Below are 22815 nucleotides of genomic sequence, written 5' to 3' on the forward strand. Positions count from 1 at the left end.
TAACTTGATTGTGTTTTTTATTTTAATATTCCTGGGAAATCCTGAAAGGATCAAGAAGAAAGGGTTAGTCCATCAGGGACCTTTATTAAGCTTTTTGTGAGAATACGTGCACTCATGAAGGTTAAGGATCTGGCATCACTGAAAATGTATTAATCAACAGACAAGATATAGCACAATGCACTCTTCCCAATGGCCTTGGCTCTGACCCTTTTAAAGATAATGGGAATACTGTCCACTAAGAACTAGATTAGGACGATCAAGTGCATTTCATCAGGGTTTGACTTGAACCATGATCCCAGAGGTGAAAAGGCAGAGGTTTATCCACTGAGCCAACCAGCCCCTGTCCAGATAAAATCCTGAATATGATGTATAAGGGCAAATTAGGATGAAGGAAGGAAATTGATTGCCTAGAATCATTGTTACCTAGGACTGGTCATAAGAAAATCCCATGCATCCTGAAACTGCCTCTTTTATTTAAGGTGGTCATCTGAGATGCCTGATTTTCATAAAGATGCAGGTAGGAAAATGGCTTTATACTCTCCTCCTTTACTCATGAAAAGGTATTCCCATGCTTGGAACTGCATTTGCTTATGCATATTAGTGTTAGTGTTCAATTGACATGCCATTGGATACACTGCAGAATGAGTAATGACAGAGATCTGGAATATTACCAGTAAATTCTTCATACTAACAAACATTAGTGTACAGCTAGCGTGCAAGGAGGAGTCAAACTGGATGTGCTGGGTTAGCTGTTCACTGCCAAATTTCTGGTCCAGGTAAATGAATTATTTTGCTGTAGAATTTGCCCATATTACAAAGGTAGAAATCATATTTCATGACCCTTTTTCCTCTTGTCCTGTCCTACACAGCTAAAGCAAGTCCAAAGGCTAATTCAGGTGTACTATATGTATTTTTTTAGCCATTGGTTCTTGTTTAAGTATTGTCTAAAGAGCAAGTTCAACATCTGTATTGGCGCTCTGTAATCTAGCCTGTGGTCAGCATGAGCCAGGGGAGTTTTAGGTTAGATGTTAGGAAGAATTTCTTCACTGAAAGGGTTGTTAGACATTGGAACAGGCTGCCCAGGGAAGTGGTGGAGTCACCATCCCTGGAAGTCTTCAAAAGACGTTTAGATGTAGAGCTTAGGGATATGGTTTAGTGGAGGGCTGTTAGCGTTAGGTTGGAGGTTGGACTCGATGACCTTGAGGTCTCTTCCAACCTAGAAATTCTGTGATTCTGTGATCTGCTAACAGGGTTTGGCCTAAGGGCACTCCTTTTAACCTTTATGGGATCTAAGAGGATATCCAGAGAGGCACTGTTTGCATTTGTATTATGGTCCTCAAGAGTTTATGGAGCTCACTGTCATCCCTTACAGGTAACACTTGCACGTATAGAAAAGCATCCTACCTGGGCTTTCACATCTTGCCTGAAGTCTTTGGCAATCCAAATAAATATAGAAAGGTACTTAATATTTTTTACCCCGGGTCTCTGCAACAGCCAAATCCTTTTGCATTTTCCAGGCATGCCTGATAACCTCATTGTAGTTTTACATGAGATGTAAAACTGAAGGATACTTCTGTACAAAAAGTACGGTTGGAGATGAGAGCAGGATGTCAGTTGCAAGGAAGTAGACATGAGTTCACACCCTGCTGCCCCTCCCCGGGCAGCCCTGCCAGCAGGCTCTGGCAGCTCCAGAGATGGAAGGGTATGAATTTGAATCCCCTCTGGGAAAGAAGCCCTGCAAATGCAGGTGTCTGGAAGTCTTGGGTGATGTTTCAGGGTGTCCTGTTGCCTGCAGGGGCAGCAGGGCCGCTGACCCCGCAGCAGGACTCCAGTCACACCAGCACCTCTGAGGTCCAGCCCGTCCGCAGGACATGCAGGTCAGCCCACCCTGCCGGGGGCCTGGCTCAGGGGGTTCAGCCTCAGTGCGAGTTTTGCCCAGCTGAGAAGCGAGGGTCTTAGTCTGTACTCAGAAAAGGTTTTTCATCATTCTGCAATACTAAGACTGTGTTGTACATGTTTTTATGCTTTTGTGAAATTGCAGTTGCAGACTGGCAGCACAACACATGCCACTATTAACTGCCTGATGGTACAAATTCATGTTACGTTTCACAGTAAGAGATGTAAAATTTAACAAAGTAATACACTAGATCTGTCACATTTGCAAGCAGGATACCCCTAATTAAAATCTTTTATTGTTAAAGGTGGCAACAACCCAGTCTTTCTTGCCATTTTGAAGGAGGCATATGTTACAAGCTGTTGTTCAGCTTATGAATTACAATAATGTTCAAGTGTCTGTTTCTGTAAACTTTTGAAAAAAGGCAATTTGCATAAATGCAGTTTTGCAGAGTTACTTTTTTTAAATCAGTGCAAGCACAGGAATCCCAGGAGAGGGAGTGACAAAAGCCACTTTTTGCTATTAGAAGATAAATTGAGTGCATGCAGACTTTCCCCAGGTGGTAAAGAACCTGAGAACTGATGCTCACCAGGAGGCCCTGGCTGCTCTCACCTTGCATTGGTGTCCAGAGGATCACCCAGTACTGGCTGGGGCACAGGATGATGGAGCTGTAGTCACGGTGTTTGAAAGCAGTGAAAATACGTGCAGTGTTTCTGATGCTTGGGCTCTTCCTTGGGCATTGTGGAGCTGAGGGGCAGAACGCGATTTGCTTCTGCAGAGCAGTTTTGGTGAAGAGCTCTGGGGATGTCAGCGGCCCTTTTGGGGATATATAAATGGGGATAACTGCTGCTGCGTGGTGAGAGTTTGTGCTCAACCCTGCTGAGTGTTTTTAACTTCTTAACTAGGTTTAGTCTTTGCATGTGGTTAACTGTAGTCTCCTTACTGAGAACTAATTACCTGAATAATACAACAGGATTCTGAGTTAGTTTTCTTAAAACAAAAAAATATCCCAGAATGAGATCTGGACTCTGCTGCATGTTACTGAGCAGAGGGATGACTGAGCACTGGGGAACTGCTAGCAGGGTGTTGAACTTCAAAGCTTATCCACGCTAGTGGTTTCAGCATGAAGTCAATGTACTTGGATTCAAAGGGTCCAGACAGGACAATTAAGAAAAACAGGATAATATGCAGAATGCAAGCATATGATATTTGGACAGGGGCCACAAACTCTGCTGGAAAATTTAAGGTATATGTAATTAGAGAAGTTTGAAGGAGCTGTTTTATCCAAATCAGTGTTGATGTGCGTGTGTATTACGGGACCAACAAGGTACTAAATGTCTTACAGAATGAAAAATGATGCTTTACATGAACTTCTAGAACTGCTTGTTTTAGGCCCTTTTTTGCTAGCTGAAAACACAGAGTCTCAAGCACATTCCTCTGCAACTCTGCCCTACCCAACAACTGAACACGTCACCGCTTTGCAAATCAATCACCGAAATCAAAATCACCACTGCTATTCCACAGCTGCTCTCACAGTGTTTCTCCACCAGGAAAGGACTGGTGCCCGTGTGGTGCTCAGGACTCAGGCTATGTGAGCACAGCCCTCTGCCTGGACCCTGCAGCGCAAATCAGGCTAGGGGAGCAAGAGGAATGTGCAAATTGGAAACTCGAAAAGGAAAAGGGAGCTGCAATGAGGCAGAGCCAATATCAGTCTCCAGTAATTTCTCTAGTGATCAATAGATTTCAAGAGAAACTATGGTTCTTTCTAAACATTTTAAGCAACCTAAATCTTTCTGTAACAGAAATACTATTTTAAAATACATTTTCCAGTCCAGTTGTCAGAAAAAGTTGGGATACTTGCTTGAAAATACACATATCCTTTAAAGTACCAGAATGTCTCCTGAGAGAGACAGATATATCGTCAAAACAAGAACAAAATGTTTTTCTGAGTGAACTTCCAGTGAAATAAAAAGTTTTCTGATTTAGAACAGGCGCAGGGAGCCTTTGGCACCACATGTGCCTAACTCTTCTAATGCTAAGAAAAGTATATTTGATGCAGTTTTTCTGTGTGCCATATATCCACATTCATGTGCAGTTGATGATTTGACAGCACTGCCATTCAGGATGTACAGACAGATTCTCAGAAATGTGCAGAAATGCAATGAAATACAAAAGTAGTGTTAAGTGGTGTGTTTATATTCAATATATATATATATATTTTTTTTTTATATATATTTTTTTTTTTTTTGCTATGAAACCTGATTTTAAAGAATGGCTCTATGAGAAAAAGAAAATTAAGATTCAAAATAGATAGTAATGGATAATTTTACTAAGTCAAAGCTAGAGAAAACAGTAGCTTTAAATAATGCCAGAGCAGAGTTGTGTGTAATGTTTTCACAGATAGATGAGAGGGATCAGTATATCCAGACCTTTATTTGAAGTCAGTAGACTGCTGAATCAGTTTCTATATATTTTTTTCTCAGCCAGAAAGCTGGATTAGATTGCTATATTTCCAAAGTCTTTTGAAAAAAGTGCATGCCATACAAGTCTGACAAAGGGGTTTACAGTGACCACTGTCCATGTATTTAAATTCTCTAAGGTCATTTCTGTATGCTTATCTACTTTTTTTTGGTCTGAAACTTCATTTCCCTTTCACAGCTGTGAATTCTCTGGTGGGCACTGGAGATGGATTTGATAAATGCTGCTAATATCACCTTCTGATCTAACAATGCTCTGACTTTGGTCTGTAGGTCTTGATGAGTAATTGCCGTTGTTCTACTCCAATGACTGAATTAAGTTGCCCCGTTTAAAGGGTTCATACTTGTGTGATTTTAGCCAAGGTGGCCTACCAAGCATACCAATGGACATTGACCTTTTCAGAGTGCCTTGTTGTTTTAAACTGAAGCAAGCAAAATTACCTTGATTTCTACAACTGGCTAAACTCTGTTACAGTCCTTTGTTTTCTATCAAGCTAAACAATACGCACATTTAGTGTTCCAGATAGATGTTATCTTTGGCCAGAATGCCTACTGCTTTCTATATACAACCCCAGCAGCTACAAGGACAGTGGACTGAGCTCAGTTCCAGCCCTGGGGTGATGGAGTTCATAGGAAAGATTGCGGTGTTGAGCCATCAGTCCAGTCTCACCCACTGGCACATGGGTTCTGCAGACTGTGCCTGTGCAGGACAGAAAAACAACAGTTCTGATAATTCCCTTGGGAGGTGATGGGCACATGGGCACTGCAGCTGATACAGGCAACAGACATAAAGGTTTTTAATTCTACTTTTATTAAATAGGGAATATCCTTTAATGCAAATGCAATCATTCCTTGATTCTGTGCAAAGAACTTCAGTGATATCAAGTTGATTCCCATGTAGGTCAATAGGAGCTTGAGTATGCAAACTAATTGAAGTATTTAGCTCATGAAATTTATGAAACAAAAATATATAACTTCAGACTGTGAAATCCCATTGATAGATTTAACCTGTTTTTTTAAACAATATTCTTCCCTATGATTTTTTTTTTTTGTCACAGTCACAGGCCAGTGGATATGTACTGTGTGCATTCTTAATCATGCTGCATCTGTATTCCCCGAGGTGTATCATCTCTTTGTCTCACAGAGTATCAACTAACTATAGTTGTATTACTCACATGTACGGATGGCATTTTCATTTGGAAGATGTTAATCAAATGTTCATGTTGGGCTGGTAGCTGGATATTGTAAATGAAATACCTTGACAGAATATCAGCAACTCAATGGTTAGAGCAGATAAAACAGCCCTTACATAATCCTTCAAATATGTTATGTATGAATACATAGGTGAAATTGAGTTTGGGGGGAAAAAAAAAGAAAAAAAAAAAGTCTTCTGAACTGCTTTGAACTGCTTATGACAAATAGTTCTAGAATTAGCTTCCAGACACAGCATTTTAAAATCTCTATGCAATTGTTCAAATTACCCCACAACATCACGTAATGCCATAAAGGTTTGCTTCTTAAAGATGACCATGTAATGAGTAAGTTAAATGGAACAGTATATTGATTTTTTAGGCTTTAAACTGTTTTGTTTTTTTGTCATTTTCAAGTCATTCAGAGTGAACAGACATATTCATGTTTACTGTTATGGCAATGATATTCACAATGCTGTTTAATGTACCATATGTAAGTAAGTGAGAAATTTGTGCTGAAAATATCCATGAATATTTTTTTTTAAATATGGTGCATATGCTTTAAAAATAAAGACATTGTCCTGTAATATTTTGACGGCTTTTCTGTATCAGGTGGCGTACGTTAATTTTCATTAATTATCTGTACTGCTAAGGAGCACCAGACACCCATGTACCTGCCATAAAGCAAATGTAATGAATTGGTGCCTGTGTCAAGTCTCTTTCCTTCTCTTCAAGTTGAGTTGAAGGAAAGTAGCATCTATAATTGTGATAAGACCTCGGTTTTCTTCACCAGTAATCTTGCGTTTTGAGATTGCAGGCTTGAATGAGAACCAAAGTGCTTTTAAGACAAATATCAAAAAGAAAGTAGTGGTTAGAGCATGCTCTTCTACTGAAAAATTAACTTGAGTTTTCTCAAAATGCACAATTCAAATTTTCATCATTTCTTGCCCTCATGTCTCCCACTATCTGAAGCGGAATCAGGTAAAGAAAAGCTCTTAGGTGGGTTCACACTACACCATCCTGAACACATGAAGGATTTGCCATTTCACTTCATGAGAATGAGCAGATGTCCCTTTGTGTGGTTTGTGGACACATTTGTGCAGAAGGTCACAGCTATTGTAACTTAATCACTTCATATCTAGGAAAAAATACTTTGTTGAATTTAAATAATTATTAAAATATAGCAAGGCATAAAAATATGTGCAAATAATCCGCTCTGGTTAAAATATTTAACTGTTTTACATATGAGAATGCATTGTCAACAATGAACATTCCCTATGTATCTGTTCTAGGCACCTACTTGGGTTAGACATTCAGCTAGGTCATCATGAGGTTTTGGCTTTATCATTATTAGTTTAATGATGTCCATTTACCTGGGAAAACTTGGAGAACAGATAGAGTCCAGCACATAATACAGTCTTGTTCCTATTATCAGTCCTCTGTCACCAGTGTCAGCATCTGCATAGCACAGACACAACTAAACAAGCAACTGCAGCAAATAAAAATATCAGAGAAACTTCTTTGAATGATAATGCATGTCTGAATACTTAGTCCTCCAAATGCTGGCTTTCATTTAGTTTGCAAATATCATTATAGCAATAACAATCTGAATGTATAAAATTTTGAAAGTGTGAATTGGTGTGAGAGGACAATGGTTCTATTTAACATCTCTATCCCTTGGAATGCTCATGAGTAATTTATACCATTGTGTTCTATGGAGCATTGTTCTTTTATTCAGTTCTTGCAGTTTTGCTCTTCAGAAATAGCCCTGTTTTTCCCACTGCCTTCACTTTCGTGCTCTGATATTTTTTACTTGGAAAGAACAGGGGAAAAAAGTATTTGTATTGTATTAATATGTAAGTATTTCAAATAAACGTTTTTACTGGGGATAGTAAATCTTTTTTCCTATGATAGATTCATTTTGGACAGATAATTAAACAAGTGGGAACATGTGGAACAGAAAAGTGACATTTGTTTTCATAGCTAACTTGTATTTATATGTAGTGGCTACACATCTATCTGTACATACTTAAATAAAGGATCACAGTCTAGAAACATGCATGATGAATCATTTTTTCCTGAAGTGTGTTGATATTACTTCATAGGAGCAGGCTGAACTGTCCCAACATTTTTAGGATTGAGCATGTTATTAGATAGATAGATAGATACATGAGATGCAAGTTCCTACACAGACTTTATAAGCATTTATCCAAACGTCTTGATTAGCAGGAGGTTTGAACAGGTGTTAAAATATGCAAAAATTAACTGCAATTATTTGTATTGTTACATCTTTACTAGCATACCATCTCAAAGTTTGGTGTCAGTTTGGCATCCTGAAATAGGGAAAGCTACCCGTTATTTTGCATCTGTGCGTAGAAGTACATACACAGCAACACGGCAACTAGAAGCCGGGTGGGCCTTGGAGAGGTAGCTAATCAGCAGTGCAGGTGGTTCAGGTAGCTGCCTTTCACACAGATAATTAATGTGTACAAGTAGCTGCTAATTGCACATTTCAGGAATGATTTATGAGGTGGCAGAGGAGAGAGAGGGACACAATCTAATTTCTTTGGGAACCTCTGCCATTCATACAATGGTATCAGCACAGCTGTGAGATGGGACATGATTAATGAACAGTGGGCAAACACACCACCATCATACAGGATACTGTTTTGATGACATGCTTGTCAAAATAGAAAGTGGCACTCAGAACGACAGCCAGTAACAGAGTAGATTATGAGCTTTTTGTTTTTTACCTCACTAATTCACTTGGACGTCAGACTTAACACCAGTCGTGGTTTTAAAATAAGGTTTTGTGTCCATCAGAACAGTTGTTGGTTTAGCATGGACTATTATTATTGACTTGTTATGAGCAGGTTTGTGTTCATAAACAAAGCCTAGAGACATTTATTTCCTCTGTCATGGTCAAGGGAAAACAAATTTGGCAAGAAGTAATATTTATACAAGACATTAAATCTAGACTTATGAATACCTCTGTGAAATACCTTCTTCCAGTACTGCATCTTGGCTGCTGCCTGGGAACACATTTTACCTATTGTCACATTTCCCTTTTTCTGCTATCTCACATGCACCGCCCAAAATAGGTGTACAAAAATGCTGCTTGTCTTTGCTTAGGAAGAGTGATTTGCACATCCTTGTGTTTATTGTACCTTCTTATCTGAGCTAAAGATAATATAAAGTAATATGATACTTTTGCTGGTGTTTTTGTGGGTTGATTAACATATCAGTTTGCTGTACTCTTTTAATGCTAGCCTGGTTTATCTCTGAAAAGGTTGCTAATAAAATTAAAAAAAAATTTGCCATCTTGAAATAGTAAGTGTACATAAAGGTCACTGATGTAAAGAGCCAACGTTACGTGTTTCACTGAGATGAAAAGGAACATTTTGTACACTTTCCTCAATGAACTGTTTATATATCAGAATAGTATTGAGTGTTTTGCATTGTTTTAAAAACTATTATAAGGGGATATAGCTAAAGCTGTTTAATCAAGTCTGTTTATTTCATTTTTCAAAATGTAGTGGGTTTAGATTGCTTCAGTTCAACATTAAAGAGTGAATATATTTATTTCTATCTTTTATAGCTTTTAGAATTTGACAGAGAGCTGTCAGTCTTTAAAGACAGATTGTATGAACTGGACATCTCATTTCCTCCCAGGTAAGATTCATATATAATCCATTTATTTAGCTAGTGAGATAGCTAAAGCATAACTGTTACTAGCGCAGCAGGTAAAATGTGAGTGTTTCTATACATATTGTAGAAATCATAATGATCTTCATTCCCTTCACAAATGTTTACAGTCTTCCTACATCCCCTCAATTACTACATAAATTGTGCTCAATAGCTCATTGTTTGGATTTCACTGATGCTGTATTTTATAGCTGCATTTGAAATAAATATGACATGCTTCTATGGTAAGAGATGCATAGCTACTGTTAAGCATTAAAGCCAGATAACCTATTAAAATACTTGATTGTAACCATTAGGACAATCTTTACCTACAGCTGTTGAAAACTGGCGAGCAAATGGGACTCAATGGAAATAGACTTGAAGTGGAGGTGAAAAGCTTAATGCCTTTGCTCAAGGTGGGCTCCAAAGGGAGCAGCTAGAAAGAGTACAGGAACTTAGATTCTGTTTTTTTCAGTTTCAGTAAGCATGTTATATATAACTGAGTAGACTATTAACTATATAGACTATATAGACTAGACATTTTTGCTTTTTTAATATGCATGCATGATTTTAATCTGATGTATTCCCTAGATGAATTTTAGCCATGAATATACAAGTATTGTTATAAAATAAAACCAAGACTTTTGCAAATGGCAGTCCTGTTTAGGGAAAATATATGGAAAATACTATACATTTTAATATGTGTGTAGACCCTTTCCAAGAGTAAAGAATTCAAGTCTCACAATTAAGGGAAAGAAAAAGTGAAAGCTATAGTAAAGTTACAAGAAAGTTAGAGTAAAGTTACAAGAAATCATTGTAGGGGTAAATGTAGGAAACTATTTTTTTATATATTTAATACAATATTCTTGAATATTGCTATTTTATCCTTTAGGAACAGACAGAAAGGTGTGATGTTTTGGCATACAACAGGAAAAAATTTGGAAAGCTTGCCTATTTGTTATCATAATCTCATTACTTCTCACCAGCCATCTGCGATACTGATTATATTGATCCCTTGGGACAATGGAAGTATGCATGGAGAGGTTACCAGTGCTCTAAATTGTTCTTATTGATTGAGTATGATAACAGAAGACCAGCAGTGTGTACATCTCTGAGTGTATTTCATTAGTTGTGTACCTGTTGGGGGTAAAAGGAGGTGAGGGAAAATAGATTATTTTTTTTAACCAGAGATACTTTTCCACTGGATTTCACCAACTTAGTCCTTTTTCTAAAAGGAAGGTCAATTCCCTTAGTTTTCAGTGGAAACTTCTATTTAAGATCAGTTTCTCTAATGATATCTGATAAAACAAACACATTTTCTCAGTCAATGTAAGTGATTGCATCCTCAGTTGTAGGAAGTCCTGAATTAAGTTTTTGGCCTACAACAGCAAATTGCATGGCACACATTGTATGTAAACAGCCTGGCTGGGCAAGATTGAGAACACTGCTTATTGTTAAAGCTCTCTATCATTTGTGCTTGCTTTTGCTACTTTCTGTCCTGTTTTGTGGGAGGGAATTTTGAGGGGGAGGGAAGAAGTTTGTGGTTTTGTTGTTGTTGTTGTTTTTCTTACTTAAAGCTTTACCAACCTTGGGTTTAGGTTTTCTGCCTAAGAATGAAAATTCTTGGGAAAAAGTCAAACAAAACTGTGCATCAATTTGCAAGCAAAGTGCAAGTCCAAGGACACCTTTCAGCCACAACCAGATTTGGCAAAAATACCTCGTTGCTTGAATGGTTTGCAGATTCTTCAGACCTTTCTGCTAATACGGTTGTGTGTCATTATGCTGTAGATCAAAGATCAGACGTTTGGTGTGAGTAGTCTTTGTATCTAAGTTATACTTTTAAACTCTGTGAAATGTGAACCTTTAGCCTAGCTTTGAAAAATGTATGTTCACAGATTACATCAAAATCTCATTAGATATTTATTTTTTTAGTGGCTAGGTTTCTTGCAAATAAAATGAACACTTCTTCCCTTTACATCCAGTTGGAGCAAGAGGCAGGGGGAAATATTCAAGAATAAAATGCAGACAAAACAAAATCTGGAACCAAAACTGTTCCTACACATGCCTACTGTGCAGGAGCAACCTGGTAGGCATGCAGGAAAAGGCATAACTCAGACTTGGGAAGGTGGAGCTTGGAGCCAATGCTGGGTCTCCAAGTAAGGAGGCCAAGATTTGCACAAGAAGCTGGAAGAGGAAAGCTTTAGCAAGTTAATTGCTAAGAGACTAAGGCAATGAGCCAATGCTGCTGAGAAGGGAGGACTGTGCGAGTATGATCTGGAGCACTGAGGGAAAGTGATGGAAAGCTCTAGGAAGAGTGAGATGGCCACAGGAACATGACAGAGAGTTGGTCTTGCCTTTCTCAGAAAGGGTAACTAGGAAAAAGGTTTTCTGTGTCCCTTTCTAGCACTGATCCACAGTGTGATCAATTGCTCCTGTCAGATGACAGGTGCCAGAGTACATAGGAACCCCCATCAGGTAAGGTAGCACCATTTCTTATTGAAATACAGCTGGAATGGAGCTTGGAAGGGGCATAATGTAAGACTATGTGAAGAAATCTTGGGAGAAAATGGAAGATGTTTGTGAAAAGTTAAAACAGGAGTAAATAAGAGGGCTGCGAGAGCTGCACATGAGAACTACTGGTGTTGCTATAGTACAAGCAGTGAGCATCAGGACGGTTGAGGGAGAGGGCCAAATTAATGGGAGCAAGAGGAACTAAATTAAAATGTAAGTCAGCTGCATTTATTCTCTCCACAGCCTCTGTATCTGAATACCTTGACACAGAGCATTAACATCCAAATGATGTATTTTGATCCCATTAGCATTTTAAGCTACTGTATCTACAGTATGAGGCTGTTATTATCTTATTTTAAAATATTAAATAAAACATTACACCAGAGATGAAGCTCTGGTTTAAAAAAAAAAAAAAAAAAAAAGCTAGACCAGATGAAAATGTTGCATCCCGGAACTCCTTGTGGTTGTCCAGACTGTGGATGGAACCCAGATTTTGATGTTTTCTAATCAGTGTAATGAGTGAAATTAAAGTATCCTACAATATGAGCTAAGTGTCTCCTCCCCCCTCCTTCCCACATGCTTTCAGACTTCGATAACCAATTACAGGAGAAGCACTGTGAGGCCACAGTGCCACCAAGGAGGGCAGTCACCAAATTTTGATGGCAACTTATCCACTTCCAACTCCTTTCTCAATTTTATTATTTGTTTTTGTTTCCTTGCAAAATCAAAGCCAAATCTGCATCATGTCTCTGTTTTGTTTTTGCACACCACCAATATCAGAGATGAAATATTTCATGAACCACGATATTGGCTTGCAAAGTTAAAGTCAAGGCACCTGATCCCCAGGATCTGCATTACAGGAGCTGATGGACTCAGGTTCTGTGCTGGGGTCCCCCTTGTTCCTGCAGCACTCGCTTCTCGTGCTGCCTGCCTTGTGCATCTGGGGGAGCTCTGTGGAGGATGGCAGGTGGCCTGTCTCCAGAGCCCCTGCTGACCGCTTCCCTGGGCAGCAGCCAGCCGTCACACTACTCTTGACTCTGTTGCCTTCCAAGTCAGATGGAAAAACAAGGTCCTGACCACTTCTTGCCATAACATTTTTGTACAGATGTCTAGACAGAAGTTCTGGCCAAGCTGGTAATTGGATTCCCCCTCCCCAAGCACACTTGGGTTTGGTGGTATTCGTCTCTTCCTGCTCCAAACCGCTGTGGAGCGCGCTGGTGCCATGCTGATTGCTGTTCCCATTCAAGTGGTCTCTGCGTTGCAGCAGTAAAGGATGCTGACCTCTGCAGCTCTGCATAGACTAGCTCCTTACCTCACCCCAGCGTCTGCAAATCCACATCTGCCTTTCCAAGGTGGAGCAGACACTTCAGAGCAGGAACCCTGTCCAGCTCTTGGGAAATGGCTGTAAAGGGTCATTTCCAGATTCACCCATTCCCTCTCTATTCCCACCCTGTTCCCAGCTTTGGGAGCTTTGTGAACAGACTGGAGAGTGTGACTTGGGGGTACAGCAAACCCTTCCTCAGCCTCCAAAGGCCCATGGAGAACCAGTCCCGCAGCTGTTCTCAGCTGTGCCAAAGGGCAGCAGTGCAAGGAGTAAACATGCATCTTTGCCTGCTACTTACTCTGTTCCCTTCGTATAACTAGTAATAATAGCAGTGATAATAATAATAAATAATAATATTAAGTTTTTATATACTGAAAGCTGGCACTTTGTTTGGAAAAGATGCTAACACTGGGTTATATAACATGAAATTTCTTTGAATTTAAGCAGATTTTTAAAAAGTTAAAAAGCTACTATGAGAATATTGATAAAATAATAAGATGTAAAACTGACCAGCTAAATTAATGCATATTCAAAGAACAGATTGACTTTATGCTAGGGTGTTTTTTTTCATCCATCCTTCCTTTGTGTTCTGGATCTTATGACAAGGGAATCCTGCTTTCTGTTCTGTAATCCTTTCACAGCCACCAGTGTCAATGAGAAGTCTTTCCTAAGTGGAGTACTGCAGAACTGGATTCACTGTTGCTAGAATTGCTTCAATCAGTGCCCTGTTTTTATTCATGAAATGAAGCACATTGATTTTCTTCCGGGAAGAAATAACATAATTATTTATTTTGAAATAATTGCACCAATGTGCTATTAACTGTAAATTCTGATAGTTTGAATGGGCAAAAAGCAATGTATTGATGTAGGACTTTTCAACCTAGAGCCTAGAAAAAAAAAAAAAAAGAGGAATACAACATGAATGTTTTGGCTTAATTTACCCTCTGTTTCTCCTCTCCTCTCCTCTCCTCTCCTCTCCTCTCCTCTCCTCTCCTCTCCTCTCCTCTCCTCTCCTCTCCTCTCCTCTCCTCTCCTCTCCTCTCCTCTCCTCTCCTCTCCTCTCCTCTCCTCTCCTCTCCTCTCCTCTTCTCCTGAGGAAAAAAAAATAAATTACTTGGCTGCTTTTATATGTTGTTTGCAAATATAAGCTTAATGTATAGGAGATTTATCATACATCCAGTCATACTAGATTTTCTATTTTTAAACAAAGGAGGATATGATCACTACTGCTGTATCTTTAGAAACTACTTCGTTAAGTTTCTTGGTATTCTTAGCTGCAAAGTGTATGGTACACCAGTTTGTTCTGCAAATGCAATAAACAAAGTGTTTTTCACTGGAATAAGAGACAGAGAAAGATCTAAAGTCACTTTTTATGTCAGGCTTATGGGCTTAATATGGGAACATTTGAATTTAGAAGGAACCTGTAAGCAATTGTAATGATAACCTTAAAGCAGTATTTCAGAATTTGTTAGCAAATCCATGTTACCTTTCACCACAGCAAATGCTTAAATATGCTTGGGATTTACGAAGTTGAGCAAAAACTTATTAAGATAAAAAAAAGTCCATTTTACTGTTCTCATTTTTCATCTTTCTCTTTAATCCAATATTTACTTACACAGTATTTCTTAATGTGGGCATTAATGGGTTATAGAAATATGGAAATATAGAAAAATGGGTTATAGAAATTTCTGACCAGTGTAAGTTATAAGTTATTATAGTTAACAACTAAGTTGTCCTGTGTTTTTTGATACAATACATTAATACAGTTCTATCAATGTTGGGTTCTGTACTTCATTTCACACACTCAAATCAGATATCTGAGATTACCCTACTAAAGCAAGCTTACAGTAGAGTCTGTATGACTTGGTCAGAGAGTACATGATATTTCAGTTATGGTCCCATGATTCAATCTATGAATTGCTCTCTCTACTTCTGTTCTTGATCCATAGTGTTATGGTCTTACAGCAGGGCATGCTGGCCAATGACTGAAGGCAGAGTATCTCAGATTAAATGTATTGAATACGTTCAGTAGTACATACCACATCTTAAAAAAAAAAAAAAAAAAAGACAATTTTTTTCTTTCTTTTATTTGCCTCATTATTTGTGCATACAATTCATTGCCTAATTTGCACGGAGGTCTACAAATCAATAGCATAGTTGCATTCCTGGCTTACTTGTAAATTTTCCCCTCAAAAAGCATGTTTGAAATTCAGTGTATAATTGAGATAAATGGAAAAGGTCACATCCCTTTGAGTTGCAACAGACTAAGTGACTTATAAATTCATTTTTTATAAGCATAAACTGTTTATTCTCTGAATTTTATCATGAGATCATATTGATACACTACCATAAGTGGCTTGAGGTTGAAAGCTTTACTCCTTTCGAGTCAGTGGTATTTTGTGGTCAGTGTCAGTGGAAGTTCTGGAAAGTATTTGGAAGTTTTGGTGTCCTGCAAGGGCTTATGTACTTAGAGTACGAACTGAGAGAATAATCAAATCTGATTCTTGCATATGCTCAGTTTCATTAAAAATTGAAATCAATTCTTCCATAGTAATAATCAACAGAGTTAATTTCCATTTTCCATATTTTAATTGTTCAGTATTTGTTAGTGTTTTTACAGTGAATTTCTCTGTAAATTTCAAGCGAAGCCATGACAGTTGTGTAGGCATATACTTTTATACTGATAAGAATTTATTTTAAAGGAAATCACAGTACTTTGCTCTTTAGATGAATATTCTGATAAGCAAGCCATTGTCCAAATTTTTCATACTCCATTTTGAAAGTTATAATACCTTCTTGTAAAGCACCATTTGTCCTGCCTGACATTATGGTACTGAGCTGTTTACTGGTTCCCATTTAGTGAAAGAGTCAGCTCAGGGTAGATGTTGAGCAGCTGAACAGACAGCACCCTGGTGTCTTGCATTTCATCGTTGAGAGCACAATGCAAGCAGTAAACTCATGGCACTTGTGCTCAAGAAGTCATCCATCATGCTGGGTGCGACAAGCCTGTTACTGCTCACCCCCGTGATGAATTTGGCTCTCCCCTGCTAGCAGTGGCCCAGAGCCTGGGAGGCGCAACAGGGCCCTAAGCAGGCGCCAGTTCTTCCGCCAGACAAGGGGCGAGCAGGCAGCCTGGGTGCGGGAACAGGGCACCCATGGGACACAAATGACAAGACAACAGTGAGCTGGGCTGGCCAGCGACAACAACTGCTAAGTGGCTATAAGGTATCAATAAAAATCTCACGTTTTTGAATACTAGGGAAACTGACCTTCATGAGACTTTACAGGTATGATAGGTAAGAGTTACCACTCTTGCTCCAGAGTATGCAAAAATGCAAATAGCCCATTAAAAAAAAAAAAAAAAAAGATTCTCTGTATTATTTGTATCTTCTTATTGGGGGACCTAAAACTGATTGGTTGCCAGGCCTTCTTGTTTCCAGTTTTTCATTATACTGAGATGGCATTTCAATATAAGTTATAATAAAAATATTGCCTTTTTCAGTGGTTTTCTAACTGCACGATGTTAAATGAAATGAATATGTGTCATAGTATTTCTGTAGTTTTTAATTCTCCTCCACTGTACTGACAGTTGTTGATTTCATTATCCTCTGCAAAGTTCATGCACGGTGTGCCTTTGTATAGTTTGTTACCATCTCTTTTCAGTTGATTGTAAGCTACATCCAATAATCAGTGAGAGCACTTGACTCTTATCACTTGTAAGAGAGAGAAAACATCTCAGGAATCATTATTTACAGGTCTTGGCAAAAAGGAAGGTCTGTATATTTTCAGCTAATGTTGAATCATGCTCTTTAATAACTGCTTTAAAAACTTAATTTTATATAAGTCTTTTCTTATTTTTTTCCAGTCACAGTGCTAATGATTCCTAAAAGTAAAATTTTGGTATTATAATAAGTGCCAAACAAAAAGTTACTTTTTGATTCTGTAGAAAGTGGGATCCTGTGGAATCCTGTACTCTGAGTCAAGACCATTCTTAATTATTTTTCTTTTTTAATTAACTGGTACAGATAATTCTTTAAAGAAGTAGAAGTACCAGAGGGCTCATGCCCTGCATTGTTCTATTTGACAAGACTGGACAACCATGGAGAGAAGAAGAGCATTGCTGCACAGCTGTCTTTCACCATTTGGTGTTTAAAGGTTAACTGAAACTGAGCTGATACCCTCCATAACAAGTTAATGCAAATCTTCCATGCTTTTCGATGCTTTGAGTGAGGACTTGCCTTTGCTTAAACCCTTTGTGGGAAGGTGTGTTAGGTTGACTTTCCATTGTGGAAGACTACATAAAAACACAGTGTAGCTAAATTAATATAAACTTAGAGCCCTGAGGTAGATAACCAAAAGCCAGGACAGTCAATTTTACATTTTGAAAAGCTATTTCAGGGGAGTAAAAGTGTAAAAGTCCAGCCATCTGCTTGTAAGTGGAGGAACAGAGATGAATTCTGCTCTCAGGGCTGCTTCTGTGTTTCACAGCAAACAAACACTAAACAAAATAAATAAATAAATAAAACAATGCTAGGAGTGGAGACCAGAGCATTTGCATAGCTGATAAGATGGTGGGTGATTTTTTTCAGAATCACCACTTCAGTCTTTTTTTTTTTTTTTTTTTTTTTTTATCTAGCCATTAATCTGCAATTTGGCATTTTCCCTACCTCTTTGAAACTACAGTTCACTTTTAAGTTTTCAAACTACTAAGGAATGTGCAAATTGAATTTGCTGGATTTTACGTAAATACATTAATATTACTAACTATATATTAATTTTGGTATGTATGGATCATAATACATATAATACATACTTGTAATAATGCTTTAATGGGAATTTATAGTATATAATAGTTATAAATCAAATTTATAGCTATAACATCAATGGTGTTAAGGCAACATAGTACCTTCCTGATAGTTAATATGCAAGTAGGTTTCCACAAGGTCTTGGCAGTCTTTGTTAGGGAGCGTTAGCTTCAGGAGACTTTTTCCAGTCAATTTTGTTTGTGGGAAGGATTCCAAGGCAACCTCTTAACTCTCCTACTACTCACAACTAAGAATAGCGTTTCTGCAGGCATACTTGTGGAACCAAAAAACAAACAGAACAACTATTGTTCTTCTCCAGTACAAAACTGTAATTCAGTTAAGAACATATGCCTGCTTGATTTTATGTCAATTCTTCATACCTTCCTGCGTGGTCATCCTGCTGCAGCGGTGAGGGTGTACATGGTGGCCAGGCAGTCATCCCTCCGGAAACATTCAGAACAAAGCCCTGGCTGAGCGTGGCACTTACAGCATCTGCTTCATTTGCAGGGTTCTCAATTATCTGCTCTCTGTTCAGCATGGCACTTAATATCTAGGTATTTTTTCTAAATTCTTCTTAAATTGCAAGTTCTTTTTAATTCCTTAAGTATGAGCCTACCATCCTGTGCAAGGCATACATCACAGAGAAGCATACTACTGATGCAGTGAATGAATTTCTGAGGAAAAGTCTTGACCTGCTAGCTTGACCTGTGTGTGCTGAAGCTGTTTTGCCCCAGGTCAGCAGTCTCTGCCCAGAGGGGTTCCCAGGCACATTCTTGCACTTCGCAGTCGGTATCACCAGAAACGTGCCAAGGGAGTGATGTCTGCAGAAAATGCAGCAGTCTGCCCCAGCCAGCGAGGAAAACAGAGTTGGTTTTTCATTTCTCAGTGAAGAGGCTAGCCTGTTTAAAGCCCACCCCTTTCATCATTTCTCTGCCCTTGTGGTTGAGAATAAGAGTAGTAACAAACCATGCTGCCTTCAGCCACAGGAAATCCTTCCTCGGTCCTCCCAAAATTTGCCAAAAGCAAAGGTAAGCTGAAAAAGGAATCGCAGCTTAATATGAAACCACAGGCTGCATTACAAGTTTGCTATCCAAAATAGAATGAGTCCTGCTTACAGAGTATTTTTCAGACATTATTCACCCATTCCTATACTGCTATATTTTGAGGCCTTTTACTTTATATAGTGAATATTCATGTTTTCATCTCATTACCCTTTGTAATCTAATGTAGCCCATAGCAACCTTAGCCATTGGAGACAAAATACAATTCAGAATTTTAAACTCTGTAAGCTCTGTCAGTCACAGGTTGAACAGCCTGGTCATAAGCAAACAGCAAGCCCAGCATGAGGCTGAAAAAGTTTGTGGTAGTCAGCAATCATTGCAAAAGGCAGTAGGTGTGAAAAAAGAAGTAACGACATTGTGGTCAGCCAATATACAGGTGGGCAATTGTTAACTTTATCACTGCTCTCCATTAATTATTATAATTATTCTTGTAACTGTTGTATAGCAAAGATAGGAACTGACTTTAGCAAGGGTTCACACCCACCTACAAGGTTTGTTTTCCGATAAGTCTGCATGCACAGTAATCTCATGTATTAATCATTCTCTTAAAGTGACCTATTCTTGTTTGTTGTTGCATTAGGCTGTCGTGTAATTTACTGGTTGGACATATGTTTGTGTCTTAGATAACCTCTGTGTGATATTTTTCTCAAGTAGACCCTCTGCATTGACAATATCTTGGCTTTGACACCTCACACCAGGGGACAGGCTGATCTCATTTGCTCTCGGAAGAGTGTTCCTCTTTTGGAATTCTCTCTGGCTCTGGTAGTTTATTCCTCCCGATTCCTGCTTAGTCTATATTCTATTCTCTACCCTTGCATTTTGTCCCATGACTTTTTTTGTCTTTTTTTTTCCCCACTCTAGTAGGTTGCACAATGATACATATATTTTTTCTGGTCTAATTTGCACAAGAGAGTGAGCTAGTCTGTTCTGCAGGAAGCAAAGCCCTTTTGCACTTGTTTGTTCCTTCCTTTCTGAAGAGGCAGTCCAAAGAACAGTTCTGCCTTTTGTACTGAACCCTGTTGGTGCCATTGTACATATTCCAGTTGTTGCCCTTCCATGGGAAATGAGGAGGCAAGATTTTGAAGGGCTTCCTTTAATTATCAGTGTCCTCCCCAGGTGCCCAGTATGCTTTCAGAGCATACAAGTCAACTATCAGTACGCTACTTATGTAGCAAACAGGATTCCCATTGCATAAAACATGATCTGAGTAATGCTTTTGGGTCCTGTTGTCTCATAGAAGCGGGAATTAGGCACCTGAAAATTGTTAAGTTGTTAAACCAGTAGGTGATTTTTATTCTTGTTTATCAGTTAGTTTTATTGCACTTTTTTTTTTTTTTTTTTTTTTTTTTTTTTTTTTACTGCCAATGAAGTAGCATTTGTGCTTTTTTGATGAAACAGAAATACTTCATAGTCGTTCATAAAAAGTAAAACACCTTATAGGTATTGGTCAGTTATCTTAAATTATCGGTGGATCCCTCAGACACCAGGGAACAAATTCCTACCGGACGTTTGTGTAGTTGTTCAGATTCTTCTAGCATCCTAGGGTGGGGCATGGAAACTGCTTCCCACATAAAAGCAGAACAGACAGCTGCCATTTTCTCTAGAACATTAAAATATTTTTTAAACAGCTCTTATCCCCATTTCTCTCCTTGGATTAAACCAGCATAGCTCTCACCATCATTCTCAATTAATTTCTAAATTAAATAAGGTGTTTCTTTAATTTGTGAGGAACTGGATAGAATTACCAAGTATGCAGTTCTGTTTGTTTTAAGGAATTGTGGCAAAGGAAAATAAGAAAATCAGTGAAGACAAACGGTTTCAAGCAGTGAATACTACTGTATGCTGTGTGTAAGGTGAAGATTATGAACAGTGCTGCAAGAAATGTGTAAAGCAAATTCTGAAAAGGTTATGGTCTTTGCTGTTACCTGGGTCGTTAACTGTATTCTTTTTTCCACTAACGCATCATGCTGAGGTCTGAAAGTACTTTTGAAAAGGCCAGTTGTTTGGAACCTGAACCCCTTCCTACCTGTTGTCTCAGCTTTGCAGTAATTTTTGTTTTCTGTATTAGAATTTGTATAAGCATTGCCCAGAAGTGACTTGCTCTCAGTCAGGCACATTCCCAGAGAAGACATCTAGCTCAATCCCAGTCACATACAGTAACATCAGACTGCTCTGCTGAGACAAGCCTCCGCTGGGTCATTCCCAGCAAGCCATTTGTAATAGTAGCAGTATTACATACATTTGAAATAAGACATTATTGTTATTAAAGTAATAGAGCACATCACTTCCTGTCTTCTCACTGAGGCGTTAGTATTGCTGAATAATCTATTTTCTTCAGCTGGGTCTCTCCATGACATTCTTTATTGAACAGCAAAACGTGTCATACCGGTCACTATTAGCTATGTGTCAGTCTCTCACTCTTAGACAGGCTAAATACCCTACAAAGGGGCACTGAGACAGTAGGCGTAATGGTACAAGAAATAATGCATGTTCACATTATCACTGTGCTTTAGCAGTGGGATGTTTGTAATCAATGAGGGAGGATTTTCACTATGGGGAACACTAGGTAAAAGAGATGTGGCCAGTTGCTCACTGGAAAAAAGAAAGCTCTGAGTGTCTTTTTTCTTTTTACTAGAAGAGGGCCAGAGTTGCACTGCTGATACAGAAATGTTAACTCTGAAGCATATTCTTGACATATATTACAGCAGCACAATGATTTTCTAAAGAAGCTTGTTAATCCAAAAAACAATATGCCCAACATAAATCCATAAAAAAAAGATTCAGAGAAAAGCATCGTGTCATTAACCTTCCTGCTTTGTGTTGAGCCTGGAGTTATGGCTTGAGTCCTGTTTACCCTTCTTACCCTTTGCTACTGAACTGCCCGGGTGACCCCCCTTTTTATTGTCACCTTTGACTCTGATTGTTGGTTTGATCACCATGGTGTTAGTGTAGCATTTGCAAGTAGCAGCTGTTTAACACATTGTACTTTAACTACTGTGTTTGCAGGACTCTGTTTACCCTCCTGATTTGGCTTAAGTGAGATGCATATCATGGCCAGTTAGCTCCACAGAGCATCATGAAGGCTTATGAGTATTTTGGTACACGTGAAGCAGCTAATTTAATTCAAACACCAATGTGTCTCATGGCTTAGCTTTAACTATCTGCTGCCTTAGATGAGCATATGAAGATTAATTACATGGGGTCATTTGTTAGGAGGAGACCTAGGAAACCCAAATCTCCCTTTCAAATTGAGAGAAATATAAAATGGTAATTTAATTTGGAGGAAGAAACTAATGATCTGGAAGCTGACAAAAATTAGCAATGGCATATTCTGATTCCTACATGTTGTACTTTGATTGGTCAAATGACATTTTATTGAGATCTTGTTCATGTACCAGCACACATAAATGCTAAGTTAGGACTTGTAAAATAAAAATATAAAAATATTTTTATTTATATCTTTGGCCTTACACCTTTCAAAGTACTCAAAGTTTGAACTGGCAACCTACATGCACAGCCCTTGCATCTTGTAAAAGTATATCTCAAATAACTTGAAAGTACATCAGAGCTAAAGACAAAACAGTCCAACATTTTCTTTCAAAATGTGAAAGTAATATATAATTTTTTGATGGAAAGTGGTTGGGATTTTTCACCTTTTGAAGTTCTCTCTCAATATTACATGAAAGAAGAAAGACTGAAAGTTGAAAATTGAGTACATGAGTATATGAGTACATATCTGAATTCAAAAATAAAATGGACCAAATCAAAACTTGTATCTCAGCTCTTCTCATAAAGTGCTCAGTTCTCATCAATGCTTTATGATTCCATCCCATTCCATACCAACAAAACATTTTGTGTCAGAAACAATT

At 38.4% G+C, this 22815-nt stretch overlaps 1 protein-coding gene across 1 annotated transcript in view; it reads left to right on the plus strand.

Moving 5' to 3' along the window:
- The window catches only part of INPP5A (inositol polyphosphate-5-phosphatase A), a 241468-nt gene that overhangs the window by 207113 nt on the left and 11540 nt on the right, over window positions 1–22815 (plus strand). The window contains exon 12 of the mRNA XM_084290142.1: window positions 9160–9233. Within this exon, the coding sequence (XP_084146268.1) occupies window positions 9160–9233 (74 nt within the window). The remainder of the gene's footprint in view (window positions 1–9159; window positions 9234–22815) is intronic.

This window comes from Netta rufina (assembly GCF_964035555.1).
Source record: "Netta rufina genome assembly, chromosome: 7".
NCBI lineage: Eukaryota > Metazoa > Chordata > Aves > Anseriformes > Anatidae > Netta > Netta rufina.